At 39.5% G+C, this 25,670-nt stretch overlaps 1 protein-coding gene and 1 long non-coding RNA gene across 8 annotated transcripts in view; both read left to right on the top strand.

The window, feature by feature from the left end:
- STAG1 (STAG1 cohesin complex component) overlaps positions 1-25,670 on the top strand; it is a 167,072-nt gene that overhangs the window by 61,498 nt on the left and 79,904 nt on the right. For all 7 annotated transcript variants that reach the window (XM_021537159.3, XM_085587016.1, XM_085587017.1 and 4 more), the window contains one exon: positions 6,363-6,459. In XM_021537159.3, coding sequence (XP_021392834.1) covers positions 6,363-6,459 — 97 coding nt within the window. The remainder of the gene's footprint in view (positions 1-6,362; positions 6,460-25,670) is intronic.
- On the top strand, positions 6,466-24,126 carry LOC146766595 (uncharacterized). The gene is made up of 2 exons (XR_014957162.1): positions 6,466-6,740; positions 6,845-24,126. It is a non-coding gene; the product is annotated as an uncharacterized LOC146766595 (long non-coding RNA).

Genomic DNA, 25,670 nt, shown 5'->3' with positions numbered 1-25,670 from the left:
GAGCACTCAGGTGAGGATCTGCTGCTCTGAGTAGTGTGGATCTGCTGGGCAAGAGCGCCCAGCCTCAGGAGTTCCTGTGGTTTTTAGTCTATTTGAAAGCAGAATTTTCCCAATACTTTTTATGCACTCAGTGTAATGCCAGTTAACCTTTACCATTCTAAGATTTCTCCTAAGATGATATTTTTTCTTCTTTTGGTAGTGTTTTTTCTCCCAAATCATTCAATGTAACATGCTACATTGATTTCCCTGTGTAATGATATTTAATACCCAGTCTACTGCATAGAAATATGTATTTACACAAAAATGCCAAATAGAGAATTCTGTATTGAGAGTATAAATCCCTTAGTTTTATTGGGAAGAAATACTTCTAGGACTGTATATTCCTTTCCTCTCTGTGCTTCAGAAATTAAAAAGTTACGTAGGAAGATGCTGCAGAAAAAAAATTTTCTCATTTTTGCTTACTGTTATCTAAAGTGAGATTTTTTGGGTTTTTAAAAGAAAATCATTCTGGCTTATCAGGAAGTGCATGATAGGTGTTAGCGAAGTATGAACTCTTTCATAATTTAAAATTATGATCCTTAGAGAAAAAGAATAAAGTGCATGTCCTCAAGCTGCAGTTCATTTTTATTATCCTTATATTAGGTTTTCACTGAGTGTATATTAGACTTTCTGCCTGCAGTTTGGAATGCAGCCAGGCACTCATCCTGGAGTGTACTGCCCAATCTAAATTGCACATACTTTCACACATTAGGAACTACCTTCTCCCCAGTAGCTGTCTGTGCAATTGCTTCAGTTTTCACAAAATATATCCTTAAAAGGCTTTTATTCTTTTTTTTTTAAACAACCCAACCTGAACAGATTCCCTTAAAAATTTTTATGCAAAGTGTTTTAAGTTTCTCACTACATGTTGTTGTTTTTTTTTTTTTTTTACCCCTGGGTCCTTATTTTTAGAGTACTAAGTTCTTCTCACTATCTGTTAAATTGTAATTCCTGCTTTTCTATTTGAGTTGCTCTTTATACAGGTTATTGAAATATTTAATGTCACAGTGCATTCCTTTTTTAATCAGTTTAAAGTTTCTTTTGAATGACTTTGGGTTTTTCGCTGAAGTTGTTAGTGTAAGCTTTGAGTTTTGGATTTTTTTCTACCTTGATGTAAACACATTGCACACCTATTCCAGAGTAAACTTTTTCTTTCATATTCACTGTAAATGGAGCATGTCCATGATCAGTTGTATGTAATGGCAAATTAAAGTTCTTTATACTCAATTTGCCTTGGTTTACAGTTGACTGAGCTATTCCATTTTAATGTGAACTTTGTATATGGTGTCATTTGTTTTCCCTTTTGTTTGTAGCACTGTTGCCATATTGTTACTTAATTGACGTTGTGAAATAGCTTTTTTTGAAATCAACTTTCATTAATATTTGGTGGGACTGTGCTAATTTACATGAGCTGGCAAGGTGTCCTCTGCAGTCAGTCCCTCTGCTTCCTCCAGCACTTAATGCTCCTAAATTCTGTTGCACTGGAGGAATATGAAATGGATCCATAGCTGCAAAGCCTAGAGGAGGTAATAAGATCACTAGCTTCATTTTTTCATTCATTGCATCTGACTTGCTTCTACTGGCAACCTCAAGCTGCTGTTCCTCTTCAGCACCATAAAATACTTTGGTTTATCTTTTAGTAGACTTTGAGATGTGAAGGTCAATATTTCTGCAAGTTGATAAATTTGAAGTTGTTTATTCAGGCTGTGGATCTATTCTGCTACTTGCTTGACTTCATTTAGGCTTCTTATTTCTTTAGGGTTGCTTACCTGCCATATTCTTCAAATTATGCTCCATGGTGGTTCTTAAAACAGACTCATCAGAGAGTTTATTTCTGTGCAATTCTCTTGAAAAATGTTGCAGTCTTTGGAAAATCTTTGTACTGACTCTATATTTTTGCCATACATCATCTGCCATTTGCAGGAAACCTTGATTTTTTTACTCAGTTCTCATAAGAATATAAGCCATTTCATAATTAAAAAAAAAAAAAGTTTGAGTCTTATTTTTGTGATGTACCTATATGGACTTGTTGACTGACCCAGAGATGTGGTATGTGTATGTATCTGTGTGCATGTATATGTTTGTGCATATGTGTCTAAATGTGTCCTTACATCAGGGAGTGGAGGAAGGTTATTGGTGTTACTGGAGTCATTTGGAGGTTTTATCTGTGAAATTGAGCTTGTTGCCAAGGGAGCCTTTTCCTTGTGTGTGTGCCTGAAGTTGGTGAATCCCAAAGGCATGGATGTGCTGCCCTTAGGTAGGCTGCAGCACATGTCCTGTATATCCTGTGCCTCCCCAGACTGCTGAATTGATCATGTATTTCATGCACAGCATGTAAGTGCACATTTCCATATGGTAAATCCATGCTCCCCACTGTATCTGATGGTAAAAACATCTGGAATCAGATGGGTACCACTGTAGCAGCTCATGCAATCTATTGCTGCCTCCTTTTCTAGGTGTTTTGTAGAAGTAGGCTGGGAGACTTGTGGAGATGAATTCTGGGAGATGGAACCCGCTTGTAACTACCTCCTTCCCAAAAGTGCCACGTGGTCCTTCCTTCCTGTCACCTCACATGCCTTTAAGGTGTTAATGATCTGTGCTTGGGACAGGTGACAGGAGGGGCAAGAACAGGAGGTCTCTGGGCAAGGGGGTCAAATGTGGGCTATTTCCCTGAGTTTGCTTTTGGATTGTGTATACAAAGAGGGTTTGCTGTAACCTGAGGCCTGTTGGTTAGAAATCCTTGTTTTTAATAGGAGTCCTTCTCTCTATGCATATTTATGCAAAATAATTCAATTTCTGGCAAGGCTTGCATGTTGGACCATTTGCTACACTGCTGCCTGTGGTTTGATTCCTTTTTTGCTTGTATTCAGTCTTTTTTCCTGGTATTTGCATTACTGCTGTTTTGTCTTGGTTTAGTTGATACTTGGTCTATCTTTTGGGTCTGATGTGTGCCATTTTTATTTATTCATCTAGTGTTTTCAGTCTTTATAGCTCTTTTCTGTTACATCAAAAGTCAACAGTTTGAGTAAGTTCCAACTGTTGTAGCATATGTAGTCTGGCTTCATCATCTCCTGTTGCCTTAAACTGTAATCTCTAACTAAATTAGGCAGCCAGCATGCCAAATGTGCACAGGGGCTGAGTGTGTGGGTCTGTGGGTGTTATTTTGGGGCACTGATTTTTAGGGCTTAGTGAATGCAGTTTGTGTGTGGGCTCTGTGCTGATGCTGGCAGGTCAGGTGCTCGTATGTGACTTGTTTCTTGCAGACCCTCAGTCATTGGGACTCTTGGGGTAAACACAGCATTGTGCAGCTCTATGACATTGTCCAGCTCTCCACAGGTACCTGTGCAGAGCAGGGAGTTACACTGACTGTGTGTGAGTGTGTCACACATAGTGGGGAGTGCCCAGGCACCAAGGAGCTTGTGCATGCCAGCTTAGATCAAATGAACCCTACCCACAAATTCAGATTCTGCTTTCAGCTTTGTCAATTCTCTGGGAGGTCAAGACACTCTTTGCCTGCTCTCCCTCTGAGAACCTTTGCTCTGATTTTTCTGCTTTTCTTACCTACTGCTGCCACAGAAGGCTGCACTGCCTCAAGTCTGTTCCCCAAGTCTGGAGATGAGCCACTGGTCTTTATTTTTCTGTAAATTGCATGATGGTTCTGGGTTGAAAGTGCAAGTGTCACACTGGTAGGAGAGAGTGGGCCTGCAGTGCCCAAGGACACAGCATGTCCCACACAATTCTTTTTGTACGACAGACAAAAAATAGAAGTGACAGGAGCTGCACTGATGCTGCAGTTTTGAGATAGTGCTGCAAAATTCATCTAAATAATTGTATAAAAGAAACAAAAGCAAAATTTAAAGGTATCCCTTCATATTTCTTCCCTTGGCTCCCCATTTTTTTAAGTCCAGATGGGTTCATTGGCAGTATTTATAGCACAGTGCATGAGAAGCTGCAGTGGTATGGCCCAATAAATTCCCTCCCACGTTCAGTCTTACTCCTGTTTGTAGCAACAAACAGGAGTAAGACTGAACATGGGAGGGAATTTATTGGGCCAGCCTTACTTCCACGGAGTGTTTTCTGTGCAACTCAGCTGTGGGTAATGAACAGATGCTGGGAAACTAGTTATTAACACATAGGGAAAGCAGCTGAGATTTCCCAGGCTCAAAGAAGAATATAGTAGACTTCAGAAACTGTCAGGAGATGTGTGACAAGAGTGGGCAAGATAAAGATAATGAATTATTTCTGGGCAAGCCACATGGCACAGATAGGAATATTTTGCCTGGAAAGAGGTGACCAGATGGGCTTATGGAAAATGCAAACAGGGGCTTGGAGTTTTTTCCTTGTTTCATAAGAATTGGGTCACATCAAGTGGGTCTAACAATTGGCAAGTTTAGAACAGTTATTCTTTTATTTTGCAATTATTCTTTTATTTTTGCACAGTGCTGCAAGACAATGTAGATATAAAGCTGGTTTAGACATACGTATCTATGAGATAAGAAATTTACTGGGGTCTTAAGGGTCTGGGACAGTAACTCAAAAATATCAGTGTGTTCTTGCCCTTTTCTTATGCTTTTCCTACATATATAATAAGCCCTGTTGGACAGGCAAACCTGTTGTCTGGCCCTGCACAGCTGCTATTTTCTTTAGTGTAAAAAATAAGCTCTGGCAATTGCATGTTCTGATATCTACAGTAATAGAGCTATTCAAACAAATCTTATAAGTTGGTAATACACCAACAGCCTGGTCATTAAGCTCTGTCAATATTTGGTGTAGTAAAAACTTTTTACATTCAGCTACATTTGGTTTCTGTGCCCTGGGGAATTTTGCTGATTGATTGAAATGATTGATATTTCCAGGAACAAGTCTGAATTCATGATGAAATAACAGTGAGATAACATTCTAGGCAACTGGTTTTGTGCTGCTGCTTCTTCAACTTGTGTGAAGCTTAGAGGCCAAACCTTGTTTTCTAATTTCTTCTAAGTAGCAGATGGACCCCTTTTTAAGATTGCTTTTCCTAGTGGGGGGGGGGGTGTATGTGTTTTGGGAGGCAGAACCTGTGAAGACTGAGTTTCCTGGCAAATTGGGTGTTTAGAGATTGATGGTGGTTGTTGGATAACATGATAGTACTGCTAGTCTGCTCCTGGCTCAAGGGTGAGTGTAGTGATGTGTGTTAAAGATGGAGTGCTTTGGTTCAGTTCAGAGTTCTGTGTGTCTCTGGTACATACAAGTGGTTTGCTGCATCCTTTTCCTCACACACATGCCAAAGGTAGATTTGGAAGTTTTTACTTGGATAAACTGGAAACTGCAGAGGGATTTTTTTCAAGATCCCTCCTTACAGCTGCTAATTAAGAAAAAGGCAGATTTTTCTAAGAGATCAAATTGTTTGGACTTTTTTGGCTTTCCTATTGATTGCTTTTCAGCATGGTAGAAGCCAGTTGCGTGAGCATGGTGGGGTGTTTGTATGTGAGTGTGGTTTTTTAAATTTAATTTTATAGAAATTCATTTTAGGCCTGAACTATCCAGAATAAGCGAATCTATTTGCAAGGTGTGATCTGATACCGTGATGAAGCTTTTCCTAATGAATGCTGTTGCATGTGTGGAAAAGTTTTCTTTCCCTCATAAAATAAGTAAAGTATAATATTTGATTACATTCAATACACGGAGTATGTTGTGTTTATATACAGTGTTTATGTAGCTGAGGAGCTTGGAATATCAGAGATGATGAAAATATCTCCTGGCTTACTGTAGTTCTGAGGGCAGTTAAAAACAGATTGAGTGTCCTGTCCTGTGATCCACGTAGCTTACAAACTCCCTAAGTCCAACTTCTGTGTATTATTTTATTTACTGTGTATTCCTCATTATATTTTGTTTTCCTGAATTGTTTGCAGTGTTCCTGAGTGACTAACTGGGATATTCACTATGCAATATAAAATCAGTATTTATCCCAAAGTATTGCTGCTTATCAGTTTTCTGGGAATATATGTTGGTCATTCTGAATAGAGTAGCAATATTTGGGTTTTTTCAACACAATTGTAAAACTGAAAAAATCTGTAAGTAGTTTTGGGGAATTACAGTAATTTCAATTTGAACTTGTGTTTATACAATACAATACCTGAAAATGGTGCATATAGTTCTGCTCTCTAACAATATTTGTTCTGTCTCCACCTTGAGAGAAGGTGCATAGATACATGAATTTGTACACATGTATAATTGTGAAAAATAAATGCTCAAATATAAAATTATATTCTGAAAAGAATAAGTCATTTGCCTTTAATAAAATTATTTTTAAGAGTCTCTGATAAGTATTCTTTTTTTCTTGACAGTCTGTGGTGGACGACTGGATTGAATCATATAAGCAAGACAGGGACATAGCACTTCTGGATTTAATCAACTTCTTTATCCAGTGTTCAGGATGTCGAGGTACAGAACATGGAAAACAAGTTGTATAGAATAAATCTGACCTACAAACATGTGTTAATGCAAATGCTGGTAAAGATGGGGAAGACACTTGGATTGGTGCTCCTTGTGTGCATGATTTGTATAGAAATACTGTCTGCATTCCAGAATGACTTGATTTAAAGGTTGTTTGTCAAGGGCTACCCTTGCTCTTTCTCACTTTCCTGTCATCATGCTAAAGTGTACAAATCCTCACAGAGACATTCTACTCATCAGCAGCAGGAGACAAAAGATCTGGTACTCAGGTAGGCATAGCTTTATTTTCCATTTCTGTTTCTTTCTATTTCTTTTATTGCAAAAAATTAGTAGGTAACTATACCTTAACTTTGATATTTTTTCTTTCTTTTAGGAAAATGATTTTTTTTTAACTAAAGAAGAAGGAATCAGGCTTCAGTTCACAACAAGAAAGATTTCCTGTGTTATTTGTTCCTCTGTGATCCTTTATCACATCAGCAGCGAGTGCCCTGCCTTTTATACCCTACTTAAGCAGTCTCCATTACCAGGCATGCAGCAGTCAGCCATTCTAGCATTCTGTTGCCACACTGTGCCTTGTAATGAATTTTTCATGTGTTGTCTTTTTTCAGTTAACTCAGCCTTGAAAAGAGACAGAGCTCCACTCTCTCTGTAGTGCCCAGAACCAAGCTATTTACTGTTTTCTGATGCTTTCTAGAATTTACTTTGAATAGAGTTGAAAACAACCCACAATTTAGAAATTATTCTTCTTCATTTTGTATCTGCTGTGTGAATACACCTTTAAGCATCAAATGGTCAGGGTAGAAGTCCCTTTTCTTCCTCCTTATGTATAAGGTGAAGTCTTGAGTAGTTAAAAGCATCAGAGAAAAGAAATAAGAACCATCAGCAGCTTCAGCAACCCTTTTTCATAGCTGAAGGAAATAAACTTATTTTGTGGATGACAGGAAAGACTGAAGCTCTGGGAGCTTCTGTGAAAGGGCTGAAGGTTAGGGCTTAGGTTACCAGCCTGTGTCAATTGTCTGCACTGTTCACGCAGAATCCCTAAAACCTTTTTCAGTTGAGTTTGGCAGCTTATGTGAAAGTAGTTGTGTTCTATGTGCTTTTTTTTTTAACTCTCTCCTGAAGGTGTGTATGTGAAAAAAAGCGACCCCACAAGCTTATTTATAAGGATTTTGGAGGCATTAAACCAAAGACATCCTTGGCCTTATGTTTATATTGTTGATGCAAGCTTTTGATGAAGGCATATCATAAATATCATCATTTCCCTGCTGCTCTCTAATTTATTCTCCCTTTCTTTTTCCTCATTAGAGAAAGCAGCACTCTGATAAGGCTCCTATTTTTTTAAACCCCTTGTTGGTGAGTGATGCAGGCTGAATGCCCACTGTCAGCCATATGCTGCTGGAGCAAGTGCTTCCCAGAAAAGCTTTCTGTTTCTGGCTGGGAGGCAGCAGCACTGCGAGTGCCTGATGTCACTGACTTACTTGGCTTTTCTTTGAATGGTGACTTTTCATTTTCTTACAGTGCTCTGCTCTGTATCCCAGGGCTGTCTCTGCTGAGCTTCTTTCAGTGCCTTCTGTTCCCAAACAGCAATGGTAGGAAAAAGGAAGCAAAAATTTCTTATCCCCAATCTATAATGTGTTTGGGAAATTTATTCCTGTTTTGGAATTTTTACAGAGGCTACAGTAGCAGCTGTAGAACACGGTTAAAATCCTAGCAATTCTTTGCAGTTTCCAGTAATATAATTGTTTTCTAGAATAAATAAGACCTTATCAGAAGAGAGTGGATTTTACTGGTAGTGCTTAGGGTAAAGTGTATACCAAGCTGTCCTTAATTGAAATGAGAAATAGGGGTTGTTACATATTTTGTGAGGAAGACAAAGATTCATTTTCATGGAAAGATCATATGTTATGACATCTTTATTTCCCTTTAGAGACTTTATTGACATTCTTGCTTATTTCTAGTTCTCATAAATATAACCACCCCTTGTGAATCTCAACAAGTGCTTTGTCTTCCTTAATTTTCTTCGAGTTTGCTCCACTAACATTGTCTTGGATTCTCCAGCCTACTTTCCCAAAGTTGGATCTAAATGCTGACTGATAATGTATATAAGTTTGTGATCACTAACTAAAAGGAGAAGGACAACTAACTTGGGACAAAGTTTCTCAGGAAATGGTGATCATAGGCTTATAAATCTGCCATTTCAATCATGCTTAGAATCACTTGGTATCTAAATATATGTAAAGTACATTTAGCTTGATGTGTCTTTCAGAAGTTTTGAGCAGGTAGGTGGAAGAGTGTGTGTCCATTTACTGACTTTAATTAGACATTGGGGCACCAAACTTTCATTTAGCAACACTATTGACCCTTAAAGATACCTTTCTATTTAGAGAAACATTAATTTTTATGTATACATCCCAGTCTCTTGGGCAGCACAGATGCTTGAATGAACCTCTTGGCATCTTCCAGCTTTGCTTGTAGCTGTTGCTGAAATGAGAAGTGATGTCTTGTAAATATGAGTAAGCAGGCATATTATGTAAATTGTTAATACTAACAATTGTTAAATTAGTGGCTTCTGCAGGTGAATGTAAAATATCTGTGCAAAAATTAAAATTCAATAAATAGGCATTCAATAAATATTCAAGCATATCTGTCCTTTGTCAACTCTTCTGATTATCTATTTAATGTATGTCCATTAAAAATGTAGGAGATTAGGTTTTAGTGTGACTCCAGTAATCTTTCTTGTGTTTTTAGAGTGCTGTTTGGTGTAAATGAGAAATTTCTTGTATTGAGCTGTCAAAACATCTCAGTTCAATAAGCAGATTTGCATGGGAGTTGGTCACTTGTCATATCATCTTTCCTCTAGTTTGCCTGCTCAATCTGTACATATGTTGCCTCTGCTAATTTTGATTACAAAGAAGTTAAATGGTTATGTAGAGAATTTTTCTTTATCTTGCTTGTTTTTTTCATTTGAGAATACAAAAACGTCCCTGCCTTTCACAGCTTGTCTGTGTAGTCTTTTCCATCATGTTATGTTGAATTTTTGTGGCAGAAAAATGATTAACAAGGACTGATACATTCACCCATTCACTTTCTGTTTCTAACCCTTTTAAAATGTGTTGCTGCTTCTAGAGGGAGGATTTTGTATCAGATAGTACCTTAGGTGAAAAGGTAAGTGTTAAAATACTACTTCTTCTGTGGAAAAACAGCAAAAATGCTATTTGCAGTCCTTTAAAATAAAACAGGTATGTCTGTTGGTAGTAGGTGTTTATTTTCATGGGATTTACAATCTGTAAAGCAGGTGGTGTTTACCTTCTTATTTCTAAGTCAGGAGCAAAATTTCAGACTTTTCATTATTAGGGAACTTTTTGAAATTAGCTTGTAATGATAAAGGCCTTTTTTCAATTAAATGCCACTGGACTGGGGGTGGAGGTTGTGTCCACACTACTGAACTTTCTGTCTCCATTGTTTGTGCTTTGGTCTGCAGCATTGTGGATTCAGACACTCTGCTCCCTTGCAGAAGTGTTACTGTTCAATGTTCAGAGTTTCCTGGGGAATTTTGTAAGCTCTCTTCCATTGCTTTCTTCTTTGTAGGAACATATTTTTGCCTTTCCCCCTTTTTTCTCTTCTTCTCTTGAATGTTTATGTAAAGCACAGCATTGAGTGTTGATCTCTCTGAGCTGGTTGCAAGCAAACTGAAATGTCTAATCAAGCAATATGTATGTGAAGTCCCAGAAGGATTATAACTGTGTCAGTGTGATGCTGCATCAGGGCTAATTAGCTCTGCCTCTCAGACTGAGTAATTAGCTCAGGTATCTTGCTCTGCTGCTATGACAACCAGGCTGTTTCCATTTCTGGAGCTCCCTAGATTTAGAGCTGACTTGGGTATCTGCATGGCTGTCAGCTCGTGCCTTCTGTTATTGACAGAAAACAAACAGAAAGCTCCTCGAGCACTCTGACCTTTCTACATTTTCAAGGCAGAGAGCCATGCTTGTGGAATAAATATTTTTTTTTCCTAACCAGAAGCAATTAGTGATTGAAACAGCCTCTTGAGCTGTGAAGGAAAACCAGCCACTGAGTCCATAGGAGAAAAGAAGCTTTCTTTTGCACGGGAAAAGGGTCTTGTATAATTGAAGAGGAAACTACTTGACTGCTTTCAAGTGCACAGTGAAATTATTCCCATTCCTTCTCTCCTTTCCATCTCCATCATTAGCCTTTCTTCTCACCTGTTTTCTCCTGGGTAAGCCAGAAACCTGTACATTTTTAAGCAGGTTTTCAGAAGTGGTCGTTGATGAGTAAATATTCCAGCTGTCACCTGTTGGCCTGGATTGCTGGTGCTGTTAAAGGCTTGGTTTTTCTCAGTTGTGGGTAAGCAGAGGTGTGACTCTTTCCCCAGGGCTTAAAGCCAGACTCCTTTGTGGAACTTTTCCTGTGAATCAAACACTTGGGGTTCCACACTGTCTTCCAACTTCATCCTTGAGTGCCTGGTTGTTATTCACCTATTCTAGATCCTCTGCCAAATTCTAATTGAATGGCACAAACTGTGCCAATAAGTGCGGGAGTTCTGAGTTAGCTTGCTAATTTTGGTTTTTATTAATGTTCTATGAACTTAATTAAGGACAAACTAATAGATTTTTGCTTTGCCAAAGGAAATGGAAGGCTAGAACCAGGAAAAAGCAACATAGAGTGGCTGTTGTATGGCCTGGCAAAAGCAGTGAACAAGCAAGCTCTTACTTTGCTGTTGGAAAGAATTCCAAAAGCAAATTAGCCAGGAAATAGTGTTATTTACTCTCATTGATAATATTTTAATAAGGGGTCTAATATGGTAATTGGAGAAATGGTCTAAAAAATTTAGTTGTCCATGGTTTTGTTTTGTGATTGATGGAATTGTTGTTCTGTACAGGTGAATGTTAGGGACCACAAAGAAGACTTTGGTAAATCTAATTCCCTGCATATGGGCCTTTTGCAGGGAGCTGCAGAGTGAGAAATGTTGTTGACTTTGGCATGTGTTAAAAAGCTTTACCTCTTGAGTCATTCAGTTATTGCTAAGAAGTTGGTATCATAAATATTTTGTATTGTGGCCAAATTAGAAAATACTGCGATTCATTGCATTGGAGCTTATTTTTCTATTAAGTGTATAAAGCCTGCTTTCTCACAGTTTCTTCAATGAAATCCCTTTTCAGTGTGTGAATATAGGGGAGAATGTTGCAAAGTAAGAACTAATATACATTTTGAAAAATGGTTACTTGTGTAGAATTTAAGTCATAGCAATGGCAAGGATTTCTAAAATATTTTGTATGCATAGTGTAAAGAAACAAATGCACCCCAGTAACTATAAAGCAATTAAAAATATGGTATTAACCACATTAAAAAATGGCAAGATTAGACTGTAGGATGGAAATGGCTTGATCTTAATTTCATGTGTGGGGTAGATAAACAAGAGTCGAACTTTGTATTTCTTGGTTCTGAGCCTTGAGGTAATTTTTACAGTGTGTTTATCTTGAAGTGAAAGCTTACAAAATTAAACTAAAAATAAGATGCAAATGGCTTGGGTGGAAGGTAAATCAGATTACCAGGCATACATTAAATGTTTCATTAGTTCTTTAAATGGTTATAGGTAGGGTTAAAAAGTTCATATAGACTCTTGTACTTGTCATCTCATGTACTCTTTCTTCCTTACTACTTCTTTTTCCTCTTCTTTAGCTATTTAAAGATTCTCTGGCTATAAGGAAAGGAATTATAATTTCTTTGAAAATTCTTTTAAACTTTACTTGCTACTGTCTGGGGATGAGAAGGGTTGAAAAAATTTTTTTAAAACTCCATCTGAAAGTGTAAAAAGATGTTGAAGTAGTGCAATACACTTTATATCTACTTGTGAACTAATAGCATCTCTTTCCCAAAAGATGCATCCTGCTACTTTCAAAAACAAGTGGGAAAAAGCCATAGGAATTTACTTTCTGTGCAGGAGACATGAAGAAAGGGCACACTGGTTTGTGGTTTGAAAATCTGAATGAAATACCTGCTGTGCTGTGTTCTGACTGCAGTCCAAGCTTTCCCTCTATGAATTGGTAGCAGGAGCAATAGTAATTTAAACCAAACCTATCTTTCTTTATTTTTTGCTACCTGAATATATCAAAATATTTGCATTGCATGTACAACAGCAGACCAAAAAGGATCAGGCTTTAAATCAGCTAATAACTAATCTATGAGTATGAATTAATACAAACTTCTAAATAAATTAAAATAAATGTATTGAATTAATTGACAGAACCTGTGGTACTAGAATATTTTAGAGTGAATCTATAATGTAAGGAAAGACAAATTAGCTATGAAAAGAATTCTGCACTGTATAGTTCTGTATAATAAGTTCAAATCTCTGCTGAAAATGAAACCACTCCTTGTAAGCTTGGAACAAAGTCTGCCCCTCTGCACTACTAAGTAAACTCAGAGCTTGTAAAATTAATTTTGGCACTGCTCACTGGAGAAAAATTATGCAAGGAGTTAAAATACTATTGCCTGTTTTCTACTATATTAATTTAATTACATCCATATTGATCTGGAAAACACTGCTACTCACATGACTATAGAGGTGAAATTTGAGTCTCTCAGGCCATGCTTTTTTAATGCTGCAGCTTTTCAAGAGAAGAGCAGTAAATATCTCTTGGTGTTAATAATTCCAGATAGTTGCTGCCTTACTAGCCAGCTCTGTGCCATTTCCTCTTTATTTATGTTTTTTTTTCTGTATTACACAAATTTATTACAAGAGGAACACCTTTTGTACTAAGCAGAGGAGTAAAAGCCTTAGTTTGATTTATTTCTGCAGTATTATTCTCAGACTTGTGAACAAATTATGTCAGTGTATGAGTTTGCTAGCTGTGTGTGAGATACATTGCTGGATTTACTGTAGATGACAGGTGCTTCCTGAGAAGACAAGAACTAATAAAAAGCAGCCAAATACGACTAGAACTTAGATCCTTTCTGACTTGTTTTCAGATTGGGAAAGTACTCATGTCTCTGGCCTTTCCAAACATGCAAATTCTACTGAAGGTTTAGTCAGACCTCTTGCAGACCAAGGGTAGGAATTAAATTGCAAAAAAGATAGTTCTCTCAGCAAACACTGTAATTACAGTTCTCTCTGCATTAGTGAAGCCACAGACTTATTTGATTAAATGCAGGGCTGATACACTGCAGTAATTATTTCTGAAGAGAAGAAGATGAGGATGATAAGAAAGGGTCTGTATCCTAATGAAAAAGTGGTATTCTCTGGCACAAAGAAAGTGGTTAAACCAAATCAAATATTCTGTTAATCTGCAGGCATTCAGGAATACCTAGGTATAGGAAAAAAAAGCCTGGGTTTCAAAGAAGAGACATCCTAAATTGGAAAAGGTGGACTTTGCAGCAGATCCAGTCCTGCTCACATTCCACCATTTCCTACTTCTTCCCCTAATTATATCAGTCTGATCAGATTGCCTCTGTTGTCTTTAACCTGAACAGTGACCAGCTGAACCTTGAAATTGTTCATGTCATTGTAACTGGAAGCTACAGCATTTTCTGGCACTGCTGGGGTCAAAGTCATTACAAGCAGAATGGTGTAAATAGCCTTTACCTTGTCTTTTTCCTATTTGCATGGAGCAGGAAGTGTGGTGGAATGTTTTTGAATGCCTGGAAGGGTAGGAAAGGGTGTTGTACAAAAGTGCTCCCAGGCACTGCATGAGCAGCCAGGAGTTCCCTGGCCAGCAGCCTCTGTCCCCTTGTTTAAGGACTGACAAACACAGCAGAGCTGAGCCCAGTTCTTGGGTGACTGTCACCAGCTCAGACACTGGTATAGAGCTTTGCATTTCTTTCTGGTTATGCAAATAGCCTAAATTTCAGTTTTGAATTACTGCTGTTGGCCCTCTACCTGTAGCCCTGGCCCTGGGTGTGAGGGGATGAAACTCAAAGCACCTCAGGCTGATGAGAGCTCGTTCTCTCAGGAGCAGTCCTGGCCTTTAACAGGCACCATCTTTTGTGGGAATTGGCTTCTACAAAGTCATTACATCATTTTCTGGAAAACCTTTAATGTAGTTTGTCAGATTTACTATGATCTCTACTTTTTATTTTGTTTATTTCATCATTATTGAAATAAATGTTCTGGGATAACCTAAAAGTTCTTGTGACTTAGGAAAAAGGGCCTAGAAATACTTTCAGCAGCTTATGGGAGTGAAAACAAACTATATGTGTATTTAGTCACACGGACGTAGATGTAGTGGAATTTCAGTTTGTGGTGACAAATAATGGCAGTTTTCTGTACTGTTGGTTCAAACCTTCTTTCCCCCCCACTTTGATTTTCAGCTTATGTTCTTCGAGTCACTTTAATTAGCCATTCAAAATGACTTTTTTTTTCATTTATGAAGAGGCAGATGTATTTCAAGAAGACGACATTGCTAACCTTAAAAAAAGTATTGCTGTTATTCCTGTGATCTCACAACCTACCTTGTAAGCTACTTTTTTTTATGGCGGAGAAGACTGAAAAATACAAAATTTAAGACATCAAGTGAGTCTCTTTCCACAGATCTCCACTGGGCTTAACAACAGTTTTTCTTTTCAAAGTTTGGAACCAAAAGAAATAGAGAATGTCACCAACTAGAGCCTATGTGTTTCCCATGGAAGTCCTGCTGTAGGCAGTGGCTGTGTGTATCACAGTATATTTTTAGGGAGCTCCTTTGGTTCCAAGGATATTGCTCACATGACATGTTTGAAGGGATGTCAACTGGCTTCCTCAAAGTACTCCTTTCAGATTTGTTTGACAGCCTAAAAAGGCATGGAATCCCACACCCTTGTGACTGCAACTGTAAATTGGCCTCCGATCTTGGGATCGGTGTCACTTTTGGAGTCTGAAACTGTTGCTGAATGGCAACAGTCAAGTTGCTCAGTGACCTTTCTGCTCTTAAGTCTATGTCTTGTAACAATTTTATCTCTTAGTTTTACTTACTGTTTAGAACTAACTGTAGACTCTAACTTCTTGATCCCTATCATTAGGACATATAGTGGATATCATTAAAATTCTGTCCTTAGAGCTTTTGAAGACAATTTACTTCTGATCTGCAGCAAGGGGATTATTCTAAAGCTGTGGCCTAACTAAGCAAAAATATTAAGTGATTTTTGCAGTTCATGGAATTGTAAAATGGATTGGGTGGGAAGGGACTTTAAAGTTCATCTTATGCCACCCCTGCATGGTCAGGGACACGTTCCATTATCCCAGGTTGCTCCAAGCCCCATCCATCCTGGCCTTGGACACTTACAGGGGCAGCCCCAGCTTCTCTGGGCAACATCTGCCAGGGCCTCAGCACCCTCACAGGGAAGAATTCCTTCCCAGTATCCCATCTAACCCTGCCCTCTGGCAGTAGGAAGCCATTTCCTGTATCCTGTCCCTCCATCCCTTGTCCAAAGTTCCTCTCCAGCTCTCTTGGAGTCCCTTTAGGCACTGGCAGGGGCTCTGAGCTCTCCCTGGATCCTTCCCTTCTCCAGGTGAGCACCCCCAGCTCTCCCAGCCTGGCTCCAGAGCAGAGGGGCTCCAGCCCTCGGAGCATCTCCATGGCCTCTTTTGGACTTGCTCCAGCAGCTCCGTGCCTGTCTTGTGTTGGGAGCCCCAGGGCTGGAGGCAGCTCTGCAGTGGTGGTGTCACCTGAGCAGAGGGGGAGAATTCCCTGCCCTGCCCTGCTGCCCATGATGTGGGATGAGCCCAGGATGGGGCTCCGTGGGCTGTGAGCACAGAGTGCTGGGTCACAGCCAGTTTTTCATCCACCTGTTCCGATTAGAGTTACACACACTGATGTATTTGCGTTTGAAGAGAAAAGGGAATATATTAAACTGTTATGCCTGTCTGGACATCATCATTTCACCCTGGCATGGCACCATCAATAGAATCTCAGCAGACCACATTCTTTTCAGATTCAGAGGAAAGGAATCAATTAGTTTTTATATCTTGTTTTATAATTTGGTGAAGTGGACAAGTGGCCAGTGACAGAGTATCTTTTTGCTCCGAATAGTGAGAAGGTTGAGTTAGAGTTGGTAGCACTGTAATTTTCCAACCATTGCAACAGGTTGAATTGTCTTTTCAATCAATCACCAGGGAATTTGCTTCCAGAAGATGTGAACCTTTCCATTAATATAGAGAAGAAAATATATGGCAGTCAAGTCCTGGTACCAATTGTGGGTATTTCAATACCAGGTTGAATCTTAAGTACTGGTAAACAAAGGAAGGAGCTTCAACTGCCGTGAATTTTTTATCTGACTTAAAAAGGATTTAATCTTAGTGATAATGGTGCAGAAAGCCAGACTGAGTTACTCTTTGTTCTCAAAATATGTTAATTAATGTATTTTTTTTTCCTGTTGCACTTTTTTCCCCCCGTTTTTCCTCTGAAGACTCCAGGCTTGTAGGGGTGAAACCAAACAGTGAAGGTTTGTTATTGATGCAGAGATGCAGAAATTTGTCTTACTGGTGTCATATGCTTATCTAAAAGAATAAGAATTTTAATTAATAATAAAGAAACAGCTTATTCTGATGTTTCACTGTTGAGTGTATTTGTTGTAAACTTCTAACTAAACTCATGGATTAGATTTTAATTGTTGATGTTTATGTTTGGAGTTGCTTACCCTTCTGTCAAACAGATACCTCTCTTTTTTTTCTCCTTTTTCTGCTATGTGAGTACACTTGAGCTGTAAAGATTTTTGAATATTTTCTTTGTCCTATGTTCAGCTCCACTTGTAGCACTTAAAGGAGAAAGTGGCAAACAGGAAAGGTTCCAGCCCAGACCCATTAATAGAAGCATTTGCAAACCATTTTGTGTAATAGCAGTGATGGATATTCCCACTCTTACATTTTAATATTCAGCCTTTTTTTCCCTCTGGTTTCCATAGTAGCCTGTAACAGCAGGATTATTCTTCAATTATGTGCTGTGTGTAAAAATCACTTTATAGGGCTCTGAGCTGGCCACTTCCTTGGGAAGAACAGGCTGCCTTTGGGGAAGGGAGCAGTCCTCAGCCTGGGAAGTGCTCATTTCTGCCTGCGCTGAGCAAAACTTGCAGTTCCTTCTGTATGGAAACAGGGAGAGACATCATACTGTGATGAAAAATGCATTTAACCCTTAGGGAGTTGGAGATTTTGATCTCATGCAAACAGTTTAGGGTGGCAGGGATTGTGAAAATGGGCAGTCCTCCCTGCATTTCTTTCTTACTCTTGTCAGCCTTGTAGTAACAGCAACCCAGTATTAAATGTCACAGAATCCCAGCATGGTTTGGGTTGGAAGGGACCTTAAAGCTTCTATTGTTCCACCCTGACATGGGCACCTTCCCCTATCCCAGGTTGCTCCAAGACCTGTCCAACCTGGCCTTGGACACCTCCAGGGATAGATCAGCCACAGCTTCTCTGGGCAGCCTGTGCCAGGGTCTCGCCACTCTCACAGGGAGGAATTCCTTGCCAATATCCCATATAGCCCTGCTCTGGCAGTGGGAAGCCATTCCTCATTGTCCTGTCACTCCAAGCTTTGTCCAAAGTCCCTCTCCAGCTCTCTTAAGGTGCTACAAGGTCTCCCTAGAGACCTATAAAAATTAATTACATGTATGAAGTCTCATTTGTACAGAAAATGCAAGGAGGAGAAGGGGAAACTGAAACACTTGTAACAGTGGAATGAAGGAAAGGTAAACCTGTGCCTTTAAATGCAGCAAATTATAACGGGAAAGGAAGAAATTATGGATTCTGAAAACTGCAAGAAAGGAATGTGCTCTTTTTAGGATACATCTCTACAGAGGAGCTTAGGAAGCAGGAGAAAAAAGAGGGAGGTAGGCATACATCCTAGTGGTTTTGCTTTGCTTCAACAGCCAAAATAGCAGTTTTCTTATTTTACCTGATGAACACACTGCTTTAAGGTACTGCAGAATGATGGAGCCAGAATATACCACTGAACAGGGCCAGAATTTACAGTCTAATTCAATTTTTGAGTAGTCTCTTCAAGCAGGTGATCCATACTGTAACACCCCATGGTGTTTATATTGTGAGCTTCAAGGACAGTTTAATGGGGGAAGGACAAGAAAGCAATTAATGGTAAGAGTCTGTGTTGACAAGAAAGAGAATGGAGTTTTGCCCAAAAAACAGGTACTCTATAGAAAACTCAGCATTCTGGTTAAACTTAAAAATGTGACTGTTACAGGAAGGCACCCTGATATTGAGACTTGCAGACATCTTAAACTTAGAGTGGGGGAGAGGGAGACTGAAATGTCCTAAAAGGAAAATTTGCTGAAAGCTTGTGAGGGTTAAATACTGTTTGTTACCAAATACTGAGAAAATGAAATGCCCTTTACAAAATAAAACACTTGATAAAGGTTCTGTTAAGATATTTTGTTTTACAGTATCACTCTGTATTTTCCCACTTTAAAGATTTTTTTCCAGCAAGCTGTAAGACACAGCCAGATGAGTTACAGGGTTGGTTAACCTGGTCTGGTGAAAGGTGTTTCTGCCCATGGCAGGCACTTGGAACAAGATGAGCTTTAAGATCCCTTCAACCCAAACCATTCTGTGAGTCACCTGGCTGCTTTATTCTGTGTCTTGCATTTGTGTATCTACCAGGAATTACATGGTCTGTTTACACAGCCATTTTTAATTTGCACAAAATATACCATTTCAACTATTTCTGGTAGTTAAATTTGTAAGGTAGAGGATCCAAAGCAATGTAAGATGAGTCATAACTAAGAATTTAAGAATTTTTTATGATTAAATATGCTTTACTTGCAGTGCTCCTCTGTGTTTTTCTTCTTTCTTTTTTACTTGGCAGCACTTGATTAACTTTCCCCCTTGAGTCCACTATCTTTATGTTAATTAATATACTCAGACTTTTCATTCCCTCTTGTATTTCATCTGCCATTTATTACTATTTGTCTTTCAGCACTCTTTTCAGGGCCTGCTACTTTATTACTTATGCAAAGTTTTGGGTTTCCAGTATTAATAAGTTTATACAGGTGAATCTTTTTTATATTTTGCTCTCAAATACTCCTTAGTGAATCTTAGACACAGGCTGTTGAAACACATCGTGGGTTGAGCTTTCCTAGTTTTCTGCTCCTCTTTCCACATTCCCATTTATATTTGTCCTGTCAACACTTGCTGTGATCTGTGTGTGTTCCAGCAGTTTATCTTTTCTCAATTCTGAGGTGACAGTTCCCTCTTGCATTGTATTTTTAGAAGCATATCCAGTCTTTATGGATTTTGGCTCTAATATAAGCTCTCATTCTCTTACCCATGCCAAAACACATTGAGCAACTATTCATTGTGTTGTTTTAACTTCTTTTTTGATATGATGCTTCCTCTTATTTTTCTACAGTAGCCAAGTTCCAAACAAAAAATTTAAATTTTATGTTTTCCTTAAGGGCATTTTATCAACAGGGTTTCTTCTGGTTATCTTTGTAAATCCCTTTTAAATAAAGATCCTTTCTCTGCTCTGGAAATAGCCAATCCAGGAACAGAGTCATTGATATCAAAAGCTTTTGAGGCAGCAGATAGAAAATCTGTGCCACTCCTAGAGGGGAGGTTTTTCAGATAGTATGGTACATGTCTAAACCATTGCTGTTACTAATTTCTTACTCCTCCTCAAATTGCTTAAAAACTAAGCTCAGAGTACTCAGACTTCTTAAAGTACATGGAATGGAAGCTTGAAGTCCCTGTTTTTTTTCTGATAGATAAATATTTGCAATAAGGAAAATGCAGAAATGGAGCCTAGGCTCTCTTCCTTATGTTCTCTGGTAGGGAAGGGCCTTTTCCTTCTTTGCCTTTTGTCCTTATGTTTAGGGTTTTATATACCCATGGAATGGTGTCACACTCAGAGTACCTGGAGTTACAATTGTTTATATGCTGCTCTTGTGTACATTAATCCATGAGACTGCTGAGGGGATACCTGGAAAATGGGGAATACGCAGTTATGGACCATCTTGGAGATAGTTTGAATTGTCCAGACTCCTACAGGAATCTCGGCAATAAATGCAAAAGCAGGTTGCAGCATCCTTATCAATCCTCTTGTAAGAGCCCCCCACTTCTCATAGTTTTTCCTGGATTCATTGGCTACAGCAGAGCTGCACACTCAGAGGGGCAACAATGTCACCTCCACAGCTTCTGTTCCCTCCCCAGATTGCAATGTCACTTCCACAGCTTCTGTTCCCAGATCATTCTGGTGTCTGTGCTAACGAAGCCACACCAATAGCCAATAGTCTTGGGAGGTTGGTGACTCACCAAGGCTGACACACACAGAGACTAAGTCAAGGTTACACACAGCATCTCAAGTTTAGCACTTCTTAATTTCTGCTTTAATTTCTAAGCACAAAGGGGTTTTTCTTGCATGTCATTTCTCAATTTCTTTGTGTTTCCTTATAGAAAAATGTTCTATACATGTGCTCAGATAGCCCATTCCAAAGCCCCTTTTTACCTTCTGACTAACAGCTAAGAGGAAATGGTCTGTTTGTCCTAGAAAACAGGAAGAAATAATTATGTGAAAAAGGAGAACTCCTCTCATCTTGCATACTTTTAAATGAGGAGAGAGAAAGGTAAAGGCATTGCTTTGTGCCAGCTCAGCTAATTTTTTCATTGTGTTTTCACAGGTCATCGTCAGTAAATTCTTTGGTCTTTAATATACTCTAAATAAGTGATTTCATGAGAAGCAGAAGTAATGAAGAGGGATTTCTAATGTATCTGTGTTCAGCTTCCTGAATTACACAAAAGCAGGTGAATGTACTCATGAAGTGCAGGTTATGTGGAGCTGTATGAGAGACAATATTCTGGGTGCTGTGTAACTCCAGAAAAGATTGGGACACACACTGCTGGGCAGGAGGTGGTTGTGCTGCAGCTGAAGCTGTTCTTGAAGAAGCAGCAGCATTCCCAGTGTGGGTCCCTGTCTCCATCTCAGTGAGAGGCTGAGATTACCAGAGATTGGGGTCATGGTTCACACTATTCCCCAATGACCTCATTGGTTTGCATTCAATGACCTGCTTTTGTAAAATTCTTTGAGAGACTATATATCCATGACGAGTCAGGTTTGGTTAAACAATTTATTAAGCAGCACACTTACAGACAGAAGTGCACTGAAGTCACATTTCCTTCTTTCAGGTTAACAAAAAAAGCATAGAAATGTTTCAGGTAGAAGGTGGCTTTCACGTAAAGAGGGAAATCAAATGTTTTAGATATAAGTTGTTTCCATGATGTTTCTGTGTCTCCACTCCCACTTTTTGAAGGACACCAGCTTTCCTCAAATTGACAGATAAAGTTCTTTACCTTTCTGCAGCAGCTCTGCAGTGTTTACAGAGCCTCTGTTTTACTGTTGTTTAATGTGTTGGCTTTTTTTCCCATCACTTAAAGGCTATGGGAGGATCCCAGTCAGCCCTGGCCTTGTGGCTCTCTGGATGGTGCTGTTGAACACTGAAAAGTAAAGATTGGCTCTGGGAAACCTGGAGCTCAGCAGTCCCTTTGGTGTGGCATTGCTAATAAGCTTTGGCACTGTATAGATACCAAATGCAAACACCCCTGTAGTCCTGATCCTTCCCTTCCACGTGCTGGAGCAGCAAACAGTTACAGGAAAATGCAGAGGCCCTGAACTGAGGGTATTCTTCAGAGCTGTGTCTGGGAAGCTCTCATGTAAGTAACAGCAACTTCCTTGAGGAAAATGAAGAAAGGGCTGTTCTTTCAAGGGAGGGGAGGCAAATGAGCAAGGAACAGAGTATAATGGTGCATCAGCAGCTGCAAGGGACTTGTGTTTGGCTTGCTGAGCTCTGTCAGATCTTTGGCAACTCCCAGGTGTGGCACAAAAAGTCTGACCTCTTGTTTCTCTCTTCTTTCCCCCCTCTTAGTTTTCTTATTAGATACCATGTTTTGTGGACTCTAGAGCCTGTCACATCAGTGGAAAATCTCTAGATAATTACGTCTCTTTTTGTATTTTTTTAGGACTGGCCTTTCATCTTCCCTACTTTACTACTTCTGAGAAACACTGAAAAATACAAGTAGAAATGAGAGTTAACAGATGGTTGAGGAAAGGATCAAAACTCCATCAGGGAAAGCAGAAGGACTGAGGGAAAGAGGATAGACCATGACTATTTAATCCTCCTGTCATTGTCTTTTGCCTCCTGACTTTCTGGAAAGTGGAGGCACCATGTTTTATGGCATTTTGTTTATGGAGCTGGAGAGATGTTGATGCTGAGTAACAAGAGGTTTCTCTGATAAAGAAAATACATGTGAAGGCATGTTGCAATGCTGTCAGCATGTGTGTGGGTTACTGCTGAGCTCTGGAACCCTGCAGATGGGACAGGCATATCCATAAAAAGTAGAAGGAAGGGTGGACAGTAAAGTAAATGTCCTTGGTTTCTGTGAAAGTGAGCTTGAAGTTCTTTGAAGCATGAAATGTGGGTAAGTGTTACGTCGTTAAGAGAGTCAGCCTGGATTTCTAGGAGGCCTTCTGGGGTGTCCTTAACTTTATTGAGTGAAGAGATACTTGGCAGCAGCATTGCTCAGCTTTAAAAAGGCCAAAGAAAAATCTTGCTGCTTCCTTCAATTATTGAAGGACTAGAGAGAAGGGGACTGCAGACTCTTCACACAGTTCTATGGTAGGTAACAAGTTGCAATGTGGGGAATTCTAGTTTGACAGAAGGGAAGAAATTTTTGCCATGAGGTGGTCTGACACCAGAGGCAGGAGGGCTCCCTTTGTGGGTGAACCCAGTATGGGTTCATTGTCCTAGGAAAGACTCTCCTGATCTAGCTGGGATCTCTGCTTTGGGAAGGGTTTGGATTAGTGACAGTTAGGAATCCTGCTACCTGAAATTATTCTACAATCCTAGACTTCTAAGGAAGGTAAGAAGCTGTTTGTCCTTCTGTGGACAGTGTTTGGTAAAAATAATAGGAACTAGAATAGGGATAAATAATACTGTGTTAAAATAGTAATTAGATACTTTCTGTTTTTAAAATTATTGATTAAACCTTTTAGCTATCCAGAAGAATGCATAATAAAGAACCTGTAGTATATGAAGCCTATTCCAGTATGGTAGAACAGAAATCCTTTATTTTTCCGTTGAGAAGTACTCAGTGTTTTAAAAACTGCTCTGGGGCTTACTGCATAAAGTACAGAAGTGGTAGAAAGCAATTGCTCTTCCTTGAAGTGAGTTTATAAGACAGACTGAATGTTTTCAAGGCCATTGTTTATTACATTATCCCATACCTGAGCTTGTGCTATAACAAGAGACACCTGGTGCCAAGCCTCGGCTCACTCAGCAGGTACTTACAGCCAGTGGAAAACCCGCCCAAGAGCCCAGGACTGGGGCTGTGCCCCAGGGACAAGGCACAGGTAGGATGCTTGTTGTTAGCAATGACAATACTGTTTTCTCTCCATTGGTGGCTGCAGAAATGCTTACTCAGCAGGAATGTGCTCAAGTTTGGGTTTCCAGGCTCTTGTCCTGTCACCCGACCCCACTGAGAAGTGTCTGGCGCTGCTGCCTTTGCCCTCTCAGATCAGGTGTTTGTGCACACACAGGTTCCTCTGTGAGGAGGGAAGAACTTGTGCTCACATTGGGCTCCTCATTTCAGAGGGAAGCTTTGGTGGGGGCCTGTTCACAGGGTAGGTGAGGTGGGAGAGCAGATGTGAAAACAGCCTGTGATAAAGGCACTCAGAAAGAGGAGATAGACATAAATGCACTTAGTGCAAATATTTACATTGTTGTATTTTACACTTGGAGCTCAGCCTCCACACTACCTGTGTTTATATTGCTGGATTTGAGTCACTTCTGACAGCAGACAGCCAAAGGCTGCTTCCACACATGCGCTGTTAAGTTGTAGTTACTCACATTCTGCTCTTGGAGCCTGCTGTCATTGGAATAATTTGAAAATACAACCTCTGTGCTTGCCAGTGCTCTGAGAGGCAAAGTTAATAATTAGAAATAAAGGGCAAATTTGTGTACAAATATTAAACAAGAAAAATCTCTCTCAAAGTTACATTGCATCTGCACCTTGAACATTGAATGTAGTTATGACCATCCCACTTCCTAAAGGATATACAGATTTAGAGAGAAAAACCCAAGAATGTGGAAAAGAATGGCAAATAGAAGAATAATAATTTCTCATGCATTGCAAAAAGATCCTGGTTTATCAAATTAAATGCTCAAGCAGCTGTTTTAGAAATAGAATGAGGTATCTTCTGAAGGATTGTGGGGCTGAACTGCAGATTGCATTGATGCAGAGCTCTGTGGAGATGCAAATTACAAATGAGTTAAGAGATGATGGATCCACTATCAGCTGTTAGATGCAGTAGTCACATTGTGCCTTAACACTCTAGAGCTCAGGAAAACTCTGAACTACTGCCAAATGTGAGATTTGTGTGATGCTGACTTGTGCTTACATTCTGCCTAACACCCAGTGCTGATTGCTGAGTACAGGAATCCCGAGGTTAATTTGTTTCATCACATCCATCAGGAAGGTTCTTAACAACTGCTTACAGCACATGTGCAGGAAGCACAGCATGAGCAGTGCTGACAGAAATGAACCTTGGAACCAGCCCTGGGGGAGCAGGTGGGAAGTTTCAGCAGAGCATTTGTTGGATGTATGCTTTTACCTCTCTTCTCAAGTGAGTGTCCTCTGTGGCCACAGACTCCTCATTCAGCCAGGGTCACCTGGGGCAGTGCAGGGCAGGACGTGGCTGCAGGGCCACTTCAGAGCTGAGGCTTCCATGAGCAAAAGCTGTAAGATATTGTCAGGAGCAAACTGCTGCCTTTGGGGCAGCACAGGCTCCTCAGCTTTTCATTCACATTCATGTCACTGCTGTTCAAAGTTACCTTATAAAGAGGTTGGTACCTTTTGAGAATTGCTACTTTGAGTCATCAAAGCATGAAAAGATCTCTCTTAGGAAATAATTCAGTGAAAATACTAGATTGCAAGTTTAGTGTCTTTGGTTAGTAATTATGTGGCTTCATGTAAATCATCTCTGTGAGGATGCAAAGCAGCTTACATTTGGCAAGTGCTATAGAGCCACTTCAAACTAGCCTTATCAACCTTAAATCCAGAACTTTACAGGGGTTTTCTTTATCAAAATTTTAAGACTTAAGCACATTAAGTGTACTGTTTCTGATGCACTAAATCATGTAGGCCTAGTTTTTTTTCAACCAGTAGTCTGGGGACTGAGTATGCTTTCTTGCTGAAGAACATTTTACCAATT

The sequence above is a fragment of the Lonchura striata genome, chromosome 9, assembly GCF_050655825.1.
Source record: "Lonchura striata isolate lonStrDom1 chromosome 9, ASM5065582v1, whole genome shotgun sequence".
Taxonomy (NCBI): domain Eukaryota; kingdom Metazoa; phylum Chordata; class Aves; order Passeriformes; family Estrildidae; genus Lonchura; species Lonchura striata.
This window is presented reverse-complemented; position numbering and strand designations above follow the sequence as displayed.